This window comes from Alosa pseudoharengus, unplaced genomic scaffold (genome assembly GCF_046254945.1).
Source record: "Alosa pseudoharengus isolate Yale_2024_CS ecotype anadromous, Long Island Sound unplaced genomic scaffold, YU_APseudo_1.1 YU_APseudo_1.1_scf_8, whole genome shotgun sequence".
Classification (NCBI taxonomy): Eukaryota; Metazoa; Chordata; class Actinopteri; order Clupeiformes; family Clupeidae; genus Alosa; species Alosa pseudoharengus.
Genome location: NW_027468870.1, coordinates 9,797,671 through 9,813,931, shown reverse-complemented (window position 1 = coordinate 9,813,931; position 16,261 = coordinate 9,797,671). Strand labels below are relative to the sequence as shown.

Here is a 16,261-nt window from a genome sequence, read left to right as displayed (position 1 = left end):
GGATGCGGGTAGGCACTGATGTGATGGGAAGGATGAGCGAGGGTTCAGGTATCAGAATGAACCTGTTTGGTTTATTTTGGAGATGGGTAGATCAATTAGCCTAACTACAAACAAAAATGCTATTTAATGACGTTGCCAACTCTGAATAGAAGCCGAGTAGATAGATAGATAATTGATTGACGGCCAGTTTTATACACCCCCACAAGTGTAAGTGCGTGTGTGAGAGAGAGCGAGAGCGCAGTTGGCTATCACTGCACAAACCAATAGGCCTATGTTGTGCATCCGTAATAAGAGGCGTAACTATCTTGGGGAGTTCAAGAGCAAATTTCCGCTTCCTGCTGTGAGAAACGTTCAACTTGTCAGGTCGGTGGAAAAGCCCAGCTGCTGCGCTGTCTGCGGAATGCAAGTATTAAGAGACAACACGCGCGCACCAGCTACGAAGCAGTGACGAACAGCGGCTGTTGGCAGCGGTGGGAAAATGCTGGTGGTTACGTATGGAGGAATCAATCGAGTAACCTATGAGACGTGATCTCTATTGCCTTCACTCCTTAGGGCTGTTTGAATGGTTAAGGGAGCATCTAAATAGTCACCTCGTCTCCACGGAAAAATCCTCGTAATGACGGAGAAAGGAGGGCTCCCGCGGAGTGGAGCGGCTCCAGGACCGCACCTGCAACCGTTCAAGCCTGTCACAATGTCTTCTACTCGGCCGGTACAGATGAACCTATATGCCACCTGGGAAGTTGACCGGTCATCTCCTAATTGTGTACCCAGGTAAGATTTCAAACGCCAAGTAGGCGCAAATAAACGTGCCGTGAAAGCCCAGATGCTGCTGATCGTTGGGTTGCGGTATGTCAACAATGTTACACTGCAACAGCATGGAAGCTAATCCACATCACGCTGTAGCCTGTTTTCAAATTCTTTCCATTGCTTGAGACTGTCCGCATTTATAAAACCAATCAGCGACGAAGGCTGCTCGTAGACTGGTTTTGTGCTTTAAGCTAAAATTGTTTGCAACGATGTAGAAGTAGTTACTTTACAAACGACACCTTTGGTCAAGGTGTGTCTGAAAGCACCTAAGAATCACCCATCGAGTACAGTTGTGAGAGGTGAGGGGATACAATTATATGCATCGTCCATTTACAGTTTCAAAATCATAGTTATGGAGGCTATTGTTTATATGATTGCAGTTTATGTATAATTATGATGGCTGATGGGGTGCACTATGAAAGGGATGCTTTTGACCAGATACACCCTCATTAAACACCATCTAGGATAACTGTGTTAAAGATACATAGAACTTGTGAATGTATGTGAAACACTGCAAATATGTGGGTATTGGTTGGGATTAGATTAGTTATTAGATTGTTTTGTGTGCAGTGCCAGTTCAAGGGTAGCTTGTTCCCCTAATAAAATGAAAATTGTTTCTGTTTTCAATGTTGTTTACAATGAATGGGCTATTATCTGTTACCCCCCTCCCCCCCCTTCTGAAGGGAGAGAGTGTGTGGGGAGTCCCCTTTAGCTGGGTAAACTCTTGAGCAGAATGTAGAACGTAGCCTATGTCATCCAGGGTCTTCATCGTGAGAGAGGTTGACGGATGGGAAGGGGACAAGGTGAGGCATGGGAACAGAGATGGAAAGGAGGCACTTACAGTGACATGTCCGAGATTTGAAAATACATGGACTTGGCTGAGAGGAGATGTGTGAGAGCTCCCTACCTCTATGACTGACTATGTTGGAGGTGTTCATGTGGAGGAGGTCAGAATAAATCTGGAAGAAAAAAAAAAACAGTCGACAGTGCAAACTGTAGGGAATTCATGTTGGAGTGGTCTAACATTGTCATATTCTATGCTCTATGCTGTGAGTGAATTTAATCAAGAAGCTTATGTAACTGAGAACATTACATCAAGTCACAATTGCTTGCATATATCCTAATCTTATTACCAGCTGGTCTGTGATCTCCTTCTTGACATCATCTTCCTACTAGTATTACCCCATAATAGGGAAAAATGGACAAATAAGTGAATTTGGCCTCAGGTTGTCAGAGTCTGATCAAATCGACTTACTCTTAGCTGCCTCGGGGACTGGCTTTGAAAGCCAGGGCCACTCTCCGTTCTGCAGGTGTCCGATCCAGCCACTCTAACCTGCTACATGCAGTGGGGTTAGGATTACCTTAACTTATTTGATGCATGTAGAGGGGTGGCTACAATATTGGAAGCACATAAACAGAATATCTAGTCATTCTGGACCTACCCTTTGCCTTTAAAATGTTTCCACTCTTGTAGGAATGCTGTCGTACAATCTCTGAACTCAGTCATCCAGTTCTTCTAGGAACGGAGGAGTTGGAACTCTTTTTTTCACTCTTTGCACTCCAATAGAATTCAGTCATCAGTGTTTAGATCTTGTGATTGCGCAGGCCATTGAGGTTACGGAGGAGCTGGTGGGATGGAACATGGGACACATCATGAGGGAGTGGTGTTTTTCATCATACTGTAGGTTAAACATCATGCCAAACAGTCTTTGAGTGTAGTGAGTTTCACAAAATTGTCAAAGCATGTTACTTTGTCCAATGCTCTCCCTCACGCCATGATGATGGTGTTTTTGGATATAAGCTCTCTCACACCAAGACATGTGAAGCTGGTTTAATAGAAGGTGGTTTAAGGACAGCAAACTTTGAGATGCAATTTGAATCTGTTTAGGATTATCTTAATGTAATTTTCTGTACAATTGGACAATAAATATGATTAGATGGTTTAAGGACAGCAAACTCTGAGATGCTATTTGAATCTGTTTAGGATTATCTTAATATAATTTTCTGTACAATTGGACAATAAATATGATTAGAAGCAATGGAGACATATTGATCTGTCTGCTGAGAGAGGCAGAGTGGGAGCTGAAGGGTATCTGTGTAGATTCACAAAATTAACTGGCAGGGATCAGGGTTGTGTTCGCACATTTCGGCACTGACACACATGATTTAGTTGAACAATTTAAGTGTTTGTTTTTACTTTCTCTTACATGTCCCTTATATCACATTTGTCTTTCTGTGGAGATAGATTCTCCATCTTCAGCCAGGCACATGCCATGACATTCACAGCTCAGATCTTACAACTTCTCTCTTTCACTCTGGCTAAAGATTTATGTCCTTATCTAATATCCTTAATGGGACTCCGTTGGCTGCAACGCCGACAATTCCCCCCTGACACATTGTCCCTGAACTCCAGGGTGACATTTCCTGTTTTACTTCAGAGCAGGGCCCTGACAGCCCTCTGAGTTATGTGTGACAGCTGATTTATGATGGCATCTTTAATACGCTTTTTAAGATGAATTTTGTAGTGTTACACATTTAGATTCTTCTTCTCGAGTCCCTAAAGTTGTTTTAGTAAGGAAAACTAATTGAAACCACTCATACACAATAAGACACCTTTCACTAAATTGGATGATTCCTACAGATATATTTCTTTTTTTTTTGTCAGTGTCGGTCCAGTCTGGCACTGCACTTTACTCTTGCCTGAGGTGTGAGCTGTTAAGTAATGGAACATCTCTCTCTCTCTCTCTCTCTCTCTCTCTCTCTCTCTCTCTCTCTCTCTCTCTCTCTCTCTCTCTCTCTCTCTCTCTCTCTCTCTCTCTCTCTCTCTTCTCCTCCTCCTCCTCTCAATTTCTCTCCCCCAGGATCTTCAGCATCACTTTGAAGAAGCTTGTGATGTTGAAAGAGCTGGATCGTGATCTCACATCAGTTGTCATTGCCGTCAAACTTCAGGTTAATAATTTTTTTTTTTATACATTTATTTGAGATCCCAAGAACCAGTTGAATTGTACAGAAGTCACTTGTCCCAGTAATGTGAGCCCTGATTCTGTGCAAAGCAGTTATCTGTTAATATAAGGACTTCATCTCCATAGGCTATTCAGTTGTGCTTTACAGTAACTTATTATCCTGCTTTCAATAACCACTGTATCTTTTCAGGGTTCAAAACGAATTCTGCGCTCCAATGAAATCCTTTTGTCCTCAGCTGGTTTGACTGAGACTGATCTGCAGTTGACTTTCTCCTTACAGGTAAGAGATCTCTAATATTCTCTTTCAAACTGTTGAGAGCATAGCTCAGACTTTAAATGAGTTTGGTCTGTGTAAAACGGCACCTGCTTTTGAATGTAAGCATAGTACAGTGCCTCAAGCCGTGCCATAACAATTCCAGCCCATCAAGACATTGTTTTAAGAGAACGGAAGCAAAGGGTGTAATTTGATTGGCTGTCGAGTTCAAATATCAGCAATCTTTCACCAGCATTGTGGACTATACCTTTAAGCTGTTTGCTATATCCTCTCCCCTTTTCTTCCTCAGTATCCTCACTTCCTCAAGAGAGATGCCAATAGACTCCAGATAATGCTGCAGCGGCGCAAGAGGTACAAGAACCGCACCATTCTGGGCTATAAGACCCTCGCTCTGGGCCTCATCAACATGGCAGAGGTAAGATGGTTCCACTGACACCTGCCCAGTCAGTGGAGGCCACTTTGTTTAGGTGTTGACAGGAAGTTGAGACATGTTACTCTTACCTGCCTCACTTCCTGTTCAGGTGATGCAGCATCCCTCTGAGGGGGCTCGCGTTCTGGGCCTGCACACCACGGTGAAGGACACCGCTCTGCCCGTGGCGGAGATCCGGGTGTACTCCCTGTCCAGTCAACCTATCGATCACGAGGGTCCCAAAACCAAGCTATCAGGTAGGCTAAGAAAGGCCAAAGCTAGCCTAGTCTAGCCCATCCCAATCTGCAGTAGTAAATATAGTGTATGCCATTTCCGTGAATTGGAATGAAGGATTCAATTACGTTCTTTTATTTCCACATGTACAATATCATGATGTAGGCCACATTCAGAAATCCCTGAATGCAATAACATAAAAATGACCTTATTTAATCCATTGAGCATCAGCTCGTGTTTATGATCCCTGATATTGATATAGCTGTCCATGTTTGTTCTGTCCACCTCTGTGCTGACAACAGACCGCTCCCCAGACATCGACTACTCTGAGGAGGAGGAGGAGAGTGACTCATCTGAACAGGAAGGCAGCGATGACCCACTCCAGGTTCGGACAACAGCACAGACGAGAGGCAGTGTGTGTGTGTGTGTGTGTGTGTGTGTGTGGGCATGAGTGGCACAAACTCCGCTTTTAGCATGTCGCTGGGCTGCGTAGGAATTTGAGTGTGTGGTCACGTTAGAATGGCTGACTAATTTGAGGGTTGATTTTTTTTATTTTTTGTCTTGTGTCTTGTCTTGTGTCTTGTCTTTCACGGCAGTACCCGTTTGATGATGAGGATGAGGTGAGGAAGAAAAAGCCAAGACACAAACTGACCACAGCTGCATCAATCACGCGAGCAAATGTAAGGACATGGCCACACCACAGCATGATCCAGTAGTAGATGATGGATAATAGATGGCTAATGAACGAATAGATTAACTTAAACTTGGTACTTTCTTGTCTTTAAGCCTCACATGATGGTGTAGGTGGGGCATGTATGATAGTGACCGGTAGTAGTAGCAGGCCAGACGTTGCTGGGCCAGATCTGCAGTCTCCTGGCTATCATCCCACTGAAGCACTATTCAGCACACAGACTCCGTCATTAACTCTTTTTAAGATCAGGGAGGGTTGGCCCCAGCCGTGGCGCGACTGGCTGGGCCACCTGCACTGTACGCTGGCGACCCGGGTTCGATTCCCGCCCCGTGGTCATTTCCGGATTCCACCCCCGACTCTCCCCCGCTCGCTTCCTGTCATTCTCCACTGTCCTGTCATTAAAAAGGCATAAAAAGGCCAAAAGAATATATATATATAATTAAAAAAAAAGATCAGGGAGGGTTCAGTTACCTTTAGCTACTTAGCTGGATAAACTTACAGTGCATACGGAAAGCAGAAAGTATTTACAGCGCTTCACTTTTTCCACATTTTGTTATGTTTCAGACTCATCTTAAAATTGATTCAATTATTTTTTTTTCTCTTCAATCTACACACAATACTCAAACACCCCACAAAAAAGCAAGTGTTTGGAGTGTTTTGTAAATATTCCATTTACATAAGTATTCACACTTTTTGTTATGACACTTGCCATTGAGCTCTGGTGCATCCTACTTCTATCAATGGTCCTTGAGATGCTTCTACAGCTTGATTGGAGTCCACCTGTGCCTAAATGAATTCACTGGACATTATTAGGAGAGGCACACATCTCTTTATATAAGGTCTCACAGTTTATGGTGTATGTCAGAGTGAAAACCAAGCCACAAGGCTTTCAGTGTTTTAATTTCTTATACATTTACAAAACACTCCAAACACTTGCTTTTTTGTGGGGTGTTTGAGTATTGTGTGTAGATTGATGAGAAAGAATAAATAATTGAATCCATTTTAAGATGAGTCTGAAACATTACAAAATGTGGAGAAAGTAAAGCACTGTGAATACTTTCTGTATGCACTGTATGATGGCCAATCCTGTACTTCTCATAACATTTCTGAAGTCTCACTGCTCTGAAAGTGGCAGCATTTGGATCAGGTATTGTTCCACAGTTTCCCTGTAGGCTGTTCCTTTTCAAAGAAAGTCACAAGAGAATCATGCTGCTTCCTCATTCACCAGAGCAGTTTGCCCGTGGCAGCAAAGTCTAAGCAAAACAAATGCGAGCAGATTGGGAAGTTGAAATGCTCTGTCCACTACCCTCTGTGCCAGACACATCACAATAGCCTCTAGGCGCAACTTCACCCCACACCTCCTCCCTGTCTCCCTCCCACTGACCCTTGTGGCCTGAGAGTGTTCATGTCTCTGACAATTATTAAGTGAACAGGCCTGTCAGTAATTGTAACCGTAAGGATGCGTCATGTTCTTGTTGATAGCTGCATTTTTTTTTAAATGCTGTTTTGATGTTCTGGCTTGAGTTGACTTCCCTGTCCTGTGCTGGGATTTTAGGACAGCATCCTATGGGCATTGATGGATGTGGTCTTGTTTTTCGGTCTGCTTGTAACTTGTTTTGTTTCTCAGCAGCCTAACATCAAGCAAAAGTTTGTGTCCTTGCTGAAAAGGTTCAAGGTGTTTGATGAGGTAAATAATCAAGCCCTAAAAATCCTGTTTTAATCCCTCATTCTCTCTCTCCCTCCCCCCGTTTTTCCTCTTTTCTCTCCCCCTGCCTTGAGCTCCTCTTTCCCACCTTTAGGGAAGATGGTTGTTACCGAATCTCTTATTTAAAGTTGCAGTTGGCATCATATTCACTGAAACCGACACTATGCTCTGACAGAACAACATAAATCAGCCGGTTTTAGGAAAAATCCACAGCTCCCGGTTCCTCTGGTCCAATCAGAGCAGGGCTGTGTGAGATCTGACTGTCTATCACAGTCTGGTGCAGTCTGGTGCGCATTGACGAGCATAAACTCAATTAGAGGGTGCTCGGTGGTAGTGGGGGAGGGGCATGAGAGTTGTAAACATTCAACATTTTGGCTGTCCCCTCAATCTGTCAGACTTGCCAACTGCAGCTTTAACCCGAAATGACGAATCTCTTCTTAAAATGAAATGACAAGCACATTTGATAAAATGAGGCTGACGTCCCTGGATCGACTAATTGTGTTGTATCATGAATGATGGCTGTACGTGTGAGAGGTGACCTTCTTGCGTTCCTCTTGGCTCAGGTGGGCTTCGGCCTGGACCACGTGTCTCAGGAGCAGATCCAGGATGTGGAGGAAGACCTGGACGATCTCTACGACAGCCTGGAGATGTACAACCCCAGCGATAGCGGACCAGAGATGGACGATACAGACAGCATCATTAGCACACCCAAGCCAAAGCTCAGGTCTCACACATACTGTACATACACCCCCTCATACTGTACACATACATACAGTAGATTCACATGTATGAATGTTCTCTCTCTCCCTCCCCTTTGTTTGTGTGTTTGTCTGTTTGTTTATTTGTTTATTTGTTTGTTTGTTTCTTCCTTCCTTCCTTCTATAACACAATCCTGTTTGTGAAGGTGAATTATCCATGAATCTTTTCCCTGCTCTCGTCTTCAGACCGTTCTTTGAGGGCTTGTCCCAGTCCAGCTCTCAGACTGAGTTTGGCAGCCTGAACAGCAGATGCAGCCATGGCAGGGACACCCTGAGCACAGTGAGTGGGCCAGCTCTAGGACAGAAATTCACTCGCTTCCTAATCAGCCTCTTTCAACTTTACAGAGACACAGATAACAGATCTTCTTAAAAAATCAATTTGACAAAGATTGTGAATCTGCATATTCTTTTGCATCTCCAGACTGTAATCTCTCACTGACATTTTTCCAGTCTCTCTGAAAATTTGGATACTTTTCTGCTTTAAAATTATGGAAGTAGCTTGATGTTTTTCTCACCCTTTTTTCTCAGATGGACTGTAGATTGAAGCGGTCCAGCAGCGGACACCTGGACGATAACTCTGAGTCAGATGCACTGGTGAGGCAAACCAAATCTTCAGAATCTTACGGCAGACCAGCTTTTATTTAGTTTTATTTTACTCACAGTGTACCTCCTGTTGCATCGGTCTCTTTCCTTCTTTCTCTTTCCCTCTATCTCCCTATTTCTTTCTCTCCTTTTTCTATTTCTCTCTGTCTCTGTTTTTCATTCATAGGAGCTTACAGAGCTGGAGGTTCTGGCTGATGTCACCCCCTGCATAACCCTGTCAGTAGCTGAAAGGCCACGGACTCCTCTGAAGAATCAGAGCATGTCTTCTCCTAGGTCTGTGAAACCACGGCCTGGCTCAGAATACCCAGACCCTTATTTCCATGGCTAATTATGTTGGTGTTGGAACTGACAGATGTAGCAGATTTGGGCTCCATCCCACACGCATAAACACAGTGCCTCATTTGTGCCCTTGTTATCTTTGGCAGATCATAGTAATACAGAGACAAGCAAGGACACAGCTGTGTTGTTTATACCCAGAATGCAGTTTGGCTCAGCCTCATGTGTGTTATGTGCTCCTCCTGACCGGCAGGCTGGACGGGGACCGCACACCCAGGCAGCGGCGTGGGACGCCCATGCGGGAGCGGCAGCTGTCCAAGCCCCTGAGCGAGCGCACCAACAGCTCCGACAGCGAGAGGTCGCCGGACCTCAACCTCACACCACAGGTGCAGACTGCCGTACACGTTTCTCGTGTGAACCTAGTGAACCTCAGCTCTCTCCCCATAATATGGAGCCCTGTATTTGAGCTCTACGCTGCACAGTGCAGTTTCAGGGGTGCAGTTTGTGTTGCAGTTTGATCACAAGTTAAACTGAAATGAAACGTAGGAGGCGGGCGCTTTTAAATCTCGGAGTTGAGTTGGCTGTAGGAGGTGGGGACATGACTTATTGGGGAAACTGGGTCAGAGGTTTACCCTACGGTGAGTTTTACTTTCTGCGGAGTCTTTGGTGCTCTGGTGGGAGACGACGAGGCTGCTGAATCAGGGCTGCCTCGGGGGCTGTGTTGCCTCAGCCTCAACCTCAGCTCTCTCTCCCTCTCCAGCTCTATGGGATTAGGCTTGGTGTGGGTGGTACGTGGTGGTGGATGCACTTTTATGTTGCCAGTGAAGAAGAGTGGGCAGTAATTCGCCCTTATGTAACTCCCCGAGGTCCCAGTGTGGATTCGGATGACTCAGTATATATGACTAATGTTTGCTTCTCCACGCCGGCTTTATTTGTGGGTATTTGAACGTCTCTCTGGAGTCTCTAATGATTGCCATTGGCCATTAGGAGTCCCCTGTAGTTCGGAGGGAAGTGTGGTGAGATCTGACAGGACTGGCATGCGCTGTCAAGCCTCGGGGGGGCCTTTGCTGTTTGCTTGTCTGTGACATCGGCTGGCCGTTTGAAGTTGGTGAGGGACAGCTCCAGCCTGCTATCATCATGATTCTGACTTGCTATGCACCATCTTTTAGCTATGCTTCAGTAGGCTTAGCCTGCAGATCTCCAACCTCCCATGCCAATTCATTAAGAGAAAAGGCCAGGGCCTCAGCTTGTCACTGTAATGATTAGGGGTGCTCAGATATATCGGCCCAACATTGCTGTCGGCTGATATTTGTCTTGTTGACTGGTATCGGCCTATCAGCAAATAATGTGACATTTAGCGATGGCAGTGGCTGATGTTTATCTGTTTTGTGGCCTCAATTCTGCACTAGCTAAATGTTATACGCAGACGAGCACATTTAGAGACAATGCTGTGAAGGGCTGAAAGACTTGAAAATGATTCTGTTTTTTTAATAATATAAAACAAATGTCAGTATCTTCGTTGGTTATTGGCTGAATTGGTTATTTTACATCGTGTCGTTGGTTATTGGCTGAATTGGTTATTTTACATCGTGTCAGCCTTGAATTTTACAATTGGTGCTTGCTTAGTGGTGATCGTTGTCATGTTGGCATAAATACTGTTGAGCATTTCCACATTTTGTTAACAAGGGGTGTGACTGGGGTTTAAAACCATGACTCCTCACAACTGTATGATGTTAATGTTAATAATTTACTTGTTTACTTACTTGCTTACCCGTTGTCTCTGTATTCAGCTGTACTGAGATCTGTTAACCACACATGTTTGTGTTGTGAATCTGTGATTTGAAGATGCCGAGGAAGATTGTGTACGACCAGCTGAATCAGATCCTGCTGTCAGACAGCGCCCTGCCAGAGAGCCTGATCCTGGTCAATGGCACTGACTGGCAGGGACAGGTGAGACACCCCTTCCTTCCTTTTCTTCTGCCCTCCTCCACGGCCACTGTTATTCTTTTACTTCACTCTGCTGCATGCTGAGGCAGCAGAGAGACCTGATTAGAATTCACTCTGTGGAGCCTCCTGCTTCCCTAACAACAGTAGCCTCTTCTGTTGCTCTGCCACTTACTGAGTAGTGTTGGTCAGAGCTTCTCCATTTGTCCACTGTCACGGATTGAGCGTCTAAAGTGGTCGTTTGTTTTGGCTGGGTGACGTGAGTTATGTGTGTGTATGTGTGTAGCTGCTGTTGTGACTTTGCAAGGTGACATTGCTGCTTTGCTGTGTCTGCAGTAAGATGTGAGTAATGTGTGTGTGCGTGTCGTGTGTGTGTGTGTAGCTATTGTTGTGATTTTGTGAGGTGACATGGTTGCTTTCTTGTCTGCAGTAAGATGTGAGTAGTGTGTGTGTGTGTGTGTGTGTGTGTGTGTGTGTGGCTGCTGTTGAAACTTTGTGAGGTGACATTGTTGCTTTCTTGTGTGTGCAGTATGTGTCCGAGGCCCTGCAGGCCCAGAGTCTGGCGGTGGTGAGCACCTGCTCCACATCTGAGATCCAGGCTGCCCTCTCCGCGCTGCTCAGCCGTATTCAGAAGTTGTGAGTGCAACCGATTAAGCACGCACACACACGTACACACACACACACACACACACACACGCACACACAACCGATTAAGCACACACACGTACACACACGCACACGCACACGCACACACACGTACACACACATGCTTGCCACTTACTAGTGGACGATTATTTGTTTGACTCTTGCATAATGTACTGTTTTAGTTGCTTATTTTAGTTACTTATTCAAAAGTTGTGAGTGCAGTCGATTAAACACACACACACACACACACACACACACAAGCTTGCCACGATTATTTATTTGATTTTTGCGTAATGTACTGCGTAATGTTTTAGTTGCTTGAGTTAAGTGAAATGCATCAAGGAAAATGTGTCTGTGTCCACAGTTCCAGAGGGTTCCTCTCTAAACATGGCTGTTCTAAAACGTTCTATAAGCAACTCCCTGCTCTCTGACCTACTCTCCTCTCTTGTCTCTGCAGCTGTAATTGTAACTCCACCACGCCCAAGCCAGTGAAGGTGGTGGCAGTTGGTGGGCAGAGCTATCTGGGGGCCATCCTCCGCTTCTTTGTCTCTGAGCTGGCCAGCAAAACGTCCGACTGGCTTGGTCACATCAGGATCCTGGTTGTTCCTCTGGGTATGTTGACATGCCAGCCAGTTGTCACACAACATAATGTCTACCTGCTCATGTGTTTATTGCGAGATACATGTTATGTTGACTATAATTGTAAAATTGCTGATTGTATTTCACTGATACTGTTCTAGTACTTTTTTTCAGTTTATCAGGCCAGCTGCCTGCTGTCATTCGTATCTGTGAAACCCATCAGCGGTCATTGTTCCTCCCTTTTGTCCGTCCACATGCAGGCTCTCACCCCGTGGCCAAGCACCTGGCCTCGCTGGATAACCGCTACAGCTCCTCCTTCCAGGACTCCGGCTGGCGGGAGCTGTTCAGCCGCACAGAGCCCCCTCACACAGGTGCGCTCTCCCAACCACCTACCCACACAGGTGCGCTCTCCCAACCACCTACCCACACAGGTGCGCTCTCCCAACCACCTACTCACACAGGTGCGCTCTCCCAACCACCTACTCACACAGGTGCGCTCTCCCAACCACCTACTCACTGTGTGGACGCCACATGTGGACCTTTTAAATGCCTGATTTCCAAAGCATATTGGAGGTTGACAAGCAACAAAAAGAAGCATTGAGTGATTTTTTTTTTTTTTTTTTTTTTTTAATACTTGTTAACAGTATGATGTCAGTAAACAGTAGTGCAGCCATTTTACATGTCCTCTTTTTGAAGTTTGTTTTTTCTTATATGCACCCATTTCCCTGGGTTGGTTTTGCATTTCGGTTTGTTATGCTGTTTGAATATTGTTATGATAAGTCAGGAAGCATTTTCTTATCACAATCAGTACAATGCCCATGTCAAGATAACTAACATACTCAAGCATCCGTGCTTAACCATGTGTGTGTGTGTGTGTGTGTGTCACTGACTGCATGGTACAGATGTGGAGAGTGTGGACGTGGTGGGGAGGATCAGCCAGTACATCAGTGGCGCCTGCGTCACTCACCAGCTCCCCATCGCCGAGGCCATGCTCACCTGCAAGCCCAACACGTGAGTCAAGCCACCCACGTCACGTCACGTCACGTCACGTCACGTCACGTCACGTCACGTCACGTCACGTCACGTCACGTCACGTCACGTCACGTCACGTCACGTCACGTCACGTCACGTCACGTCACGTCACATACATATTAAGGACCAACCCCCCCCCCCCCCCCCCCCCCATTAAAAGGTCTGATTGCCTAGTGTAGGCAGTGTTAAAATGACCCATTCTGCTCTGAGGATACTTATCATGTGTTATTTTTTTTTATTGATGTTTAGACATGAAGAGGATTCCTGCCAGAAGTTTGTGCCATTTGTTGGTGTAAGTACAATAGAATTGTTCTGAATGAGTTTTAATATATATTAGATACAAATTGGGGAGATGGACTAGAAGTGGAAATGTACTGAGTAGCTTTGTTAAAGCGCCTAAGATTAACTGGTTTATCTTCAAAACAGATGGTGAAGGTTGGGCTTGTTGAGCCGAGTCCAGTGTTTACAGGTACAGTGTTTATATTTATACCATATTGAACAATCTACCAAATGAATTAATTATACTCTACTGGCTATAATGCCTTAAACTATTGAATGGATGATTAAAACATGGGAGATGTTTTATGGGAGATTTGATGTGTGTGTGTGTGTGTGTGTGTGTCCTCAGGTGGAGACTGCGAGGAGAGCCTGTCTGTGTGTCTGTCTGTGCCCTCCACCTCACCCCCGGCACACGGATCAGCCAGCTCCCCCTTGAAGGATGCTGTAACCCCACCCCCTTCTCCTTCTCTCAGCGGATTGGCTGTTATGGGGTACGGAAGAATCGACACCACTGAATGCATGGAGTCCACTGTATCACATATGACTGAGAGCATACACAGTCACAGTTCTAGCTCTGGAAATGGGGAACAAACATAGTGGATTGGACTGAGCCATAAACCATTCCAGCCAATCAACATGTTGCCTCTGGAGCACAGAAGGGAGGGGTGTAATTTGATTGGGTGTGGTTGAACTGAGTGACATGTCAACAACTTTCTGCCAGGATTGCGGACTCGATCATTAATTTTAAATGGTACTGTACAAAGTCAAACTTAAATAGTATTATAAACTCCTGATGTCGCTGTGTTTGCTCTCCATTTCACAGGAGCCCGATCATGGCTCACGGGATGGACGCCATTGGCCTACAGGTGGACTACTGGGCCGCTACGGCGCCAGACAAGCGCAAGGAGGGCGAGCGACGCGAGGCGGGCACCAAGAACACCCTGAAGAGTGCCTTCCGCTCGCTGCAGGTCAGCCGGCTGCCCAGCTCGTCCTCGGCCGAGCTCCAGCACCTGGCCAACACCATGGCCATGACGGTGGTCACCAAGGAGAAGAACAAGAAAGGTGAACGAGCGCACGGTTAATACTGGTTAATACTTTATTTCACATGCATACCTCATGTTTGCATGGTGGAAAATGATGAAACGCTGCTGCCTATTATCTTTGTGAACGTTCACAGTCGTCCTTTCTGTTCAAATGTTCTTGATGTCCACAGTCCCCACCATATTCCTTGGGAAGAAGCCAAAGGAGAGAGACATCGAGTCCAGGAGCCAAGTTATCGAAGGCATCACCAGACTTATATGCTCATCCAAACAACAGCAGACCAGCCTGCGAGGTACAGACACATCCCCATAACATCACCTATCTCTGTGTCAGCCAATGTGACTACAATATGATACTCAACTGAGACGTGAAATTGTTAAGTTGCATACAGCAAGTATAACATTCACTTATAATATTCACTATGAAGGGCTTAGAAACAGAGAGACTGGAATGACTTTAAGCTGCTCAACTTATAAGGAACCGTTCTAAGCGGCTGTGTTCTGTCTCTGTTCAGTGTCTGTAGATGGCTTGGAGTGGAACGACGTGAAGTTCTTCCAGCTGGCCGCCCAGTGGCCCACGCATGTGAAGTACCTCCCCGTGGGCCTGTTCGGCTACAGCAAACCGACCTCTTAGTGCCCACTCCCACTCCGAGTCGTTTCATCAGGAGCTTCCTGGACACAGTGTTCTGGTGTTTTCCGTGACACAGTGTTCTGGTGTTTTTCGTGACGCAGTGTTCTGGTGTTTTCCGTCACCGTTTGGCTTCCAGGGTGGGTGGATAGGGGTTTAGCACCCCGGAGTTCTTTCAGCATCAATGAAATGATGAGGTGCTGAAACTCATTCTGTAATCTGTGGTTAACAACTCCTCAAGTTAACTGATGCTGAAGGCTAACTGATGCTGCATTGAGAACAAGCCACACACTTCCATTTGAGCTGTAATTCCTTGTATGAGGCTGGATATTGTGTGTGTGCACTCTACAAACTAGTTCTCACCAGTGGGTTTTGCTGTTGATGTTGCATTTGTGCAATAACACTTGAACTTTGTGTTAATTTTATGGTGTTCAGTAAACAAACAATAGTGGAATATGGTAATTACCTTTGACTTGATCCCTTGTATTGCAATAATGTGATCTATAGTGTAGTAGTTGAATCAGTCAAATATCTCATAAAAGATTGTTTGTTTTTTTGCTTAAACCCCATCTTTTTTCTATAACACAGAGGCCTTGCCAAAAGAATATAAGCAGTTATTAGAGGACGTTTCCGTCAGCTTCAGAGAGAATTTGAAGTGGGCCTTAATTTCTAACATATTGAACGTTGCTATGGTTCCCCCAAACTAGTTTCTGTGAGTGACAGCTTCTTTGGTGGTTGCTTATTTGATTACTCAGTGTCTATAACATTAAACATTGTAGGATATACCATGCTGCTAATATGGACCAATGTGGCTTTCCAGTGTGAAGTGTTTTGTATGAATTGCCTTATTGTGAAATCGATGTGTACATATATTTAATGGATCTTTTTGAAACATGTATCTGCAAATTCTATGACTTGTCACAGATTTTTGTGAAACAGATTCTTTTCATATGCTGCATTTTTAAAAAGGATCCAACCAGCAAGCACTTGCTTTATGTTCCAGCTTTATGTTTAGATTTTGCCAACATTCTGGTCAAGCACATTGTCAAGACTCAACCAAAAAAATAGAAACGGAGATTTTCCACTGCTTAGATGTTCAAATAACTGTAATCATATGACACTAGCTATTTCTGCATGTTGAATGATTCTGAAACATCTAGTGATTTTAATGTAACTGCCAATTTCAGGATGTTGGTGTACTGAAAAGCATAGGTAATAAAAAATATGTTTTTCATTTTTTTGTGTGGCTATTTACCAAAACCTACCAGTATTTGATATATGCTACAGCAAATCTCTGTACATGTATATTAGAAAATGTTATGATTAGGAGCACATCGTAAAACTTCCCACCTCATGCACACTTAATCACATCCCATTAAAGATTAAGGAGGAGG

The 16,261-nt window shown here is 44.9% G+C and overlaps 1 protein-coding gene across 5 annotated transcripts; it reads left to right on the top strand.

Annotated features, from left to right (window-relative positions):
• Positions 1–350: 350 nt before the first annotated feature.
• Positions 351–16,101, top strand: pacs1a (phosphofurin acidic cluster sorting protein 1a). 5 transcript variants are annotated; one of them, XM_076273736.1, is made up of 24 exons: positions 351–771; positions 3,669–3,756; positions 3,961–4,050; positions 4,334–4,459; positions 4,566–4,710; positions 4,990–5,072; positions 5,284–5,367; positions 7,009–7,065; positions 7,647–7,807; positions 8,028–8,121; positions 8,370–8,435; positions 8,611–8,717; positions 8,974–9,106; positions 10,566–10,670; positions 11,194–11,300; positions 11,767–11,921; positions 12,149–12,289; positions 12,791–12,899; positions 13,170–13,212; positions 13,347–13,389; positions 13,549–13,690; positions 14,023–14,261; positions 14,413–14,532; positions 14,755–16,101. In XM_076273736.1, exons 1-24 carry the CDS (start codon positions 617–619, stop codon positions 14,871–14,873), a joined length of 2,712 nt encoding a protein of 903 aa, XP_076129851.1. In that variant the 5' UTR covers positions 351–616; the 3' UTR covers positions 14,874–16,101. The 5 variants fall into 5 exon arrangements, with proteins under 5 accessions (XP_076129851.1, XP_076129848.1, XP_076129850.1 ...); XM_076273733.1 differs by having other exon boundaries at positions 12,149–12,319; XM_076273735.1 differs by having other exon boundaries at positions 7,006–7,065; positions 12,149–12,259.
• The last annotated feature ends 160 nt before the right edge of the window (positions 16,102–16,261 follow it).

What these genes read in the sequence shown, in the direction of transcription:
- pacs1a (XM_076273732.1), top strand. Translation starts at nt 617, where the DNA reads ATGACGGAGAAAGGAGGGCTCCCGCGGAGTGGAGCGGCTCCAGGACCG. An exon ending in ACACCCAAGCCAAAGCTCAG is followed by an intron (nt 7,808 to 8,027) that starts GTCTCACACATA and finishes TCTCGTCTTCAG; the next exon opens with ACCGTTCTTTGAGGGCTTGT. An exon ending in CAGAGCATGTCTTCTCCTAG is followed by an intron (nt 8,718 to 8,973) that starts GTCTGTGAAACC and finishes CCTGACCGGCAG; the next exon opens with GCTGGACGGGGACCGCACAC.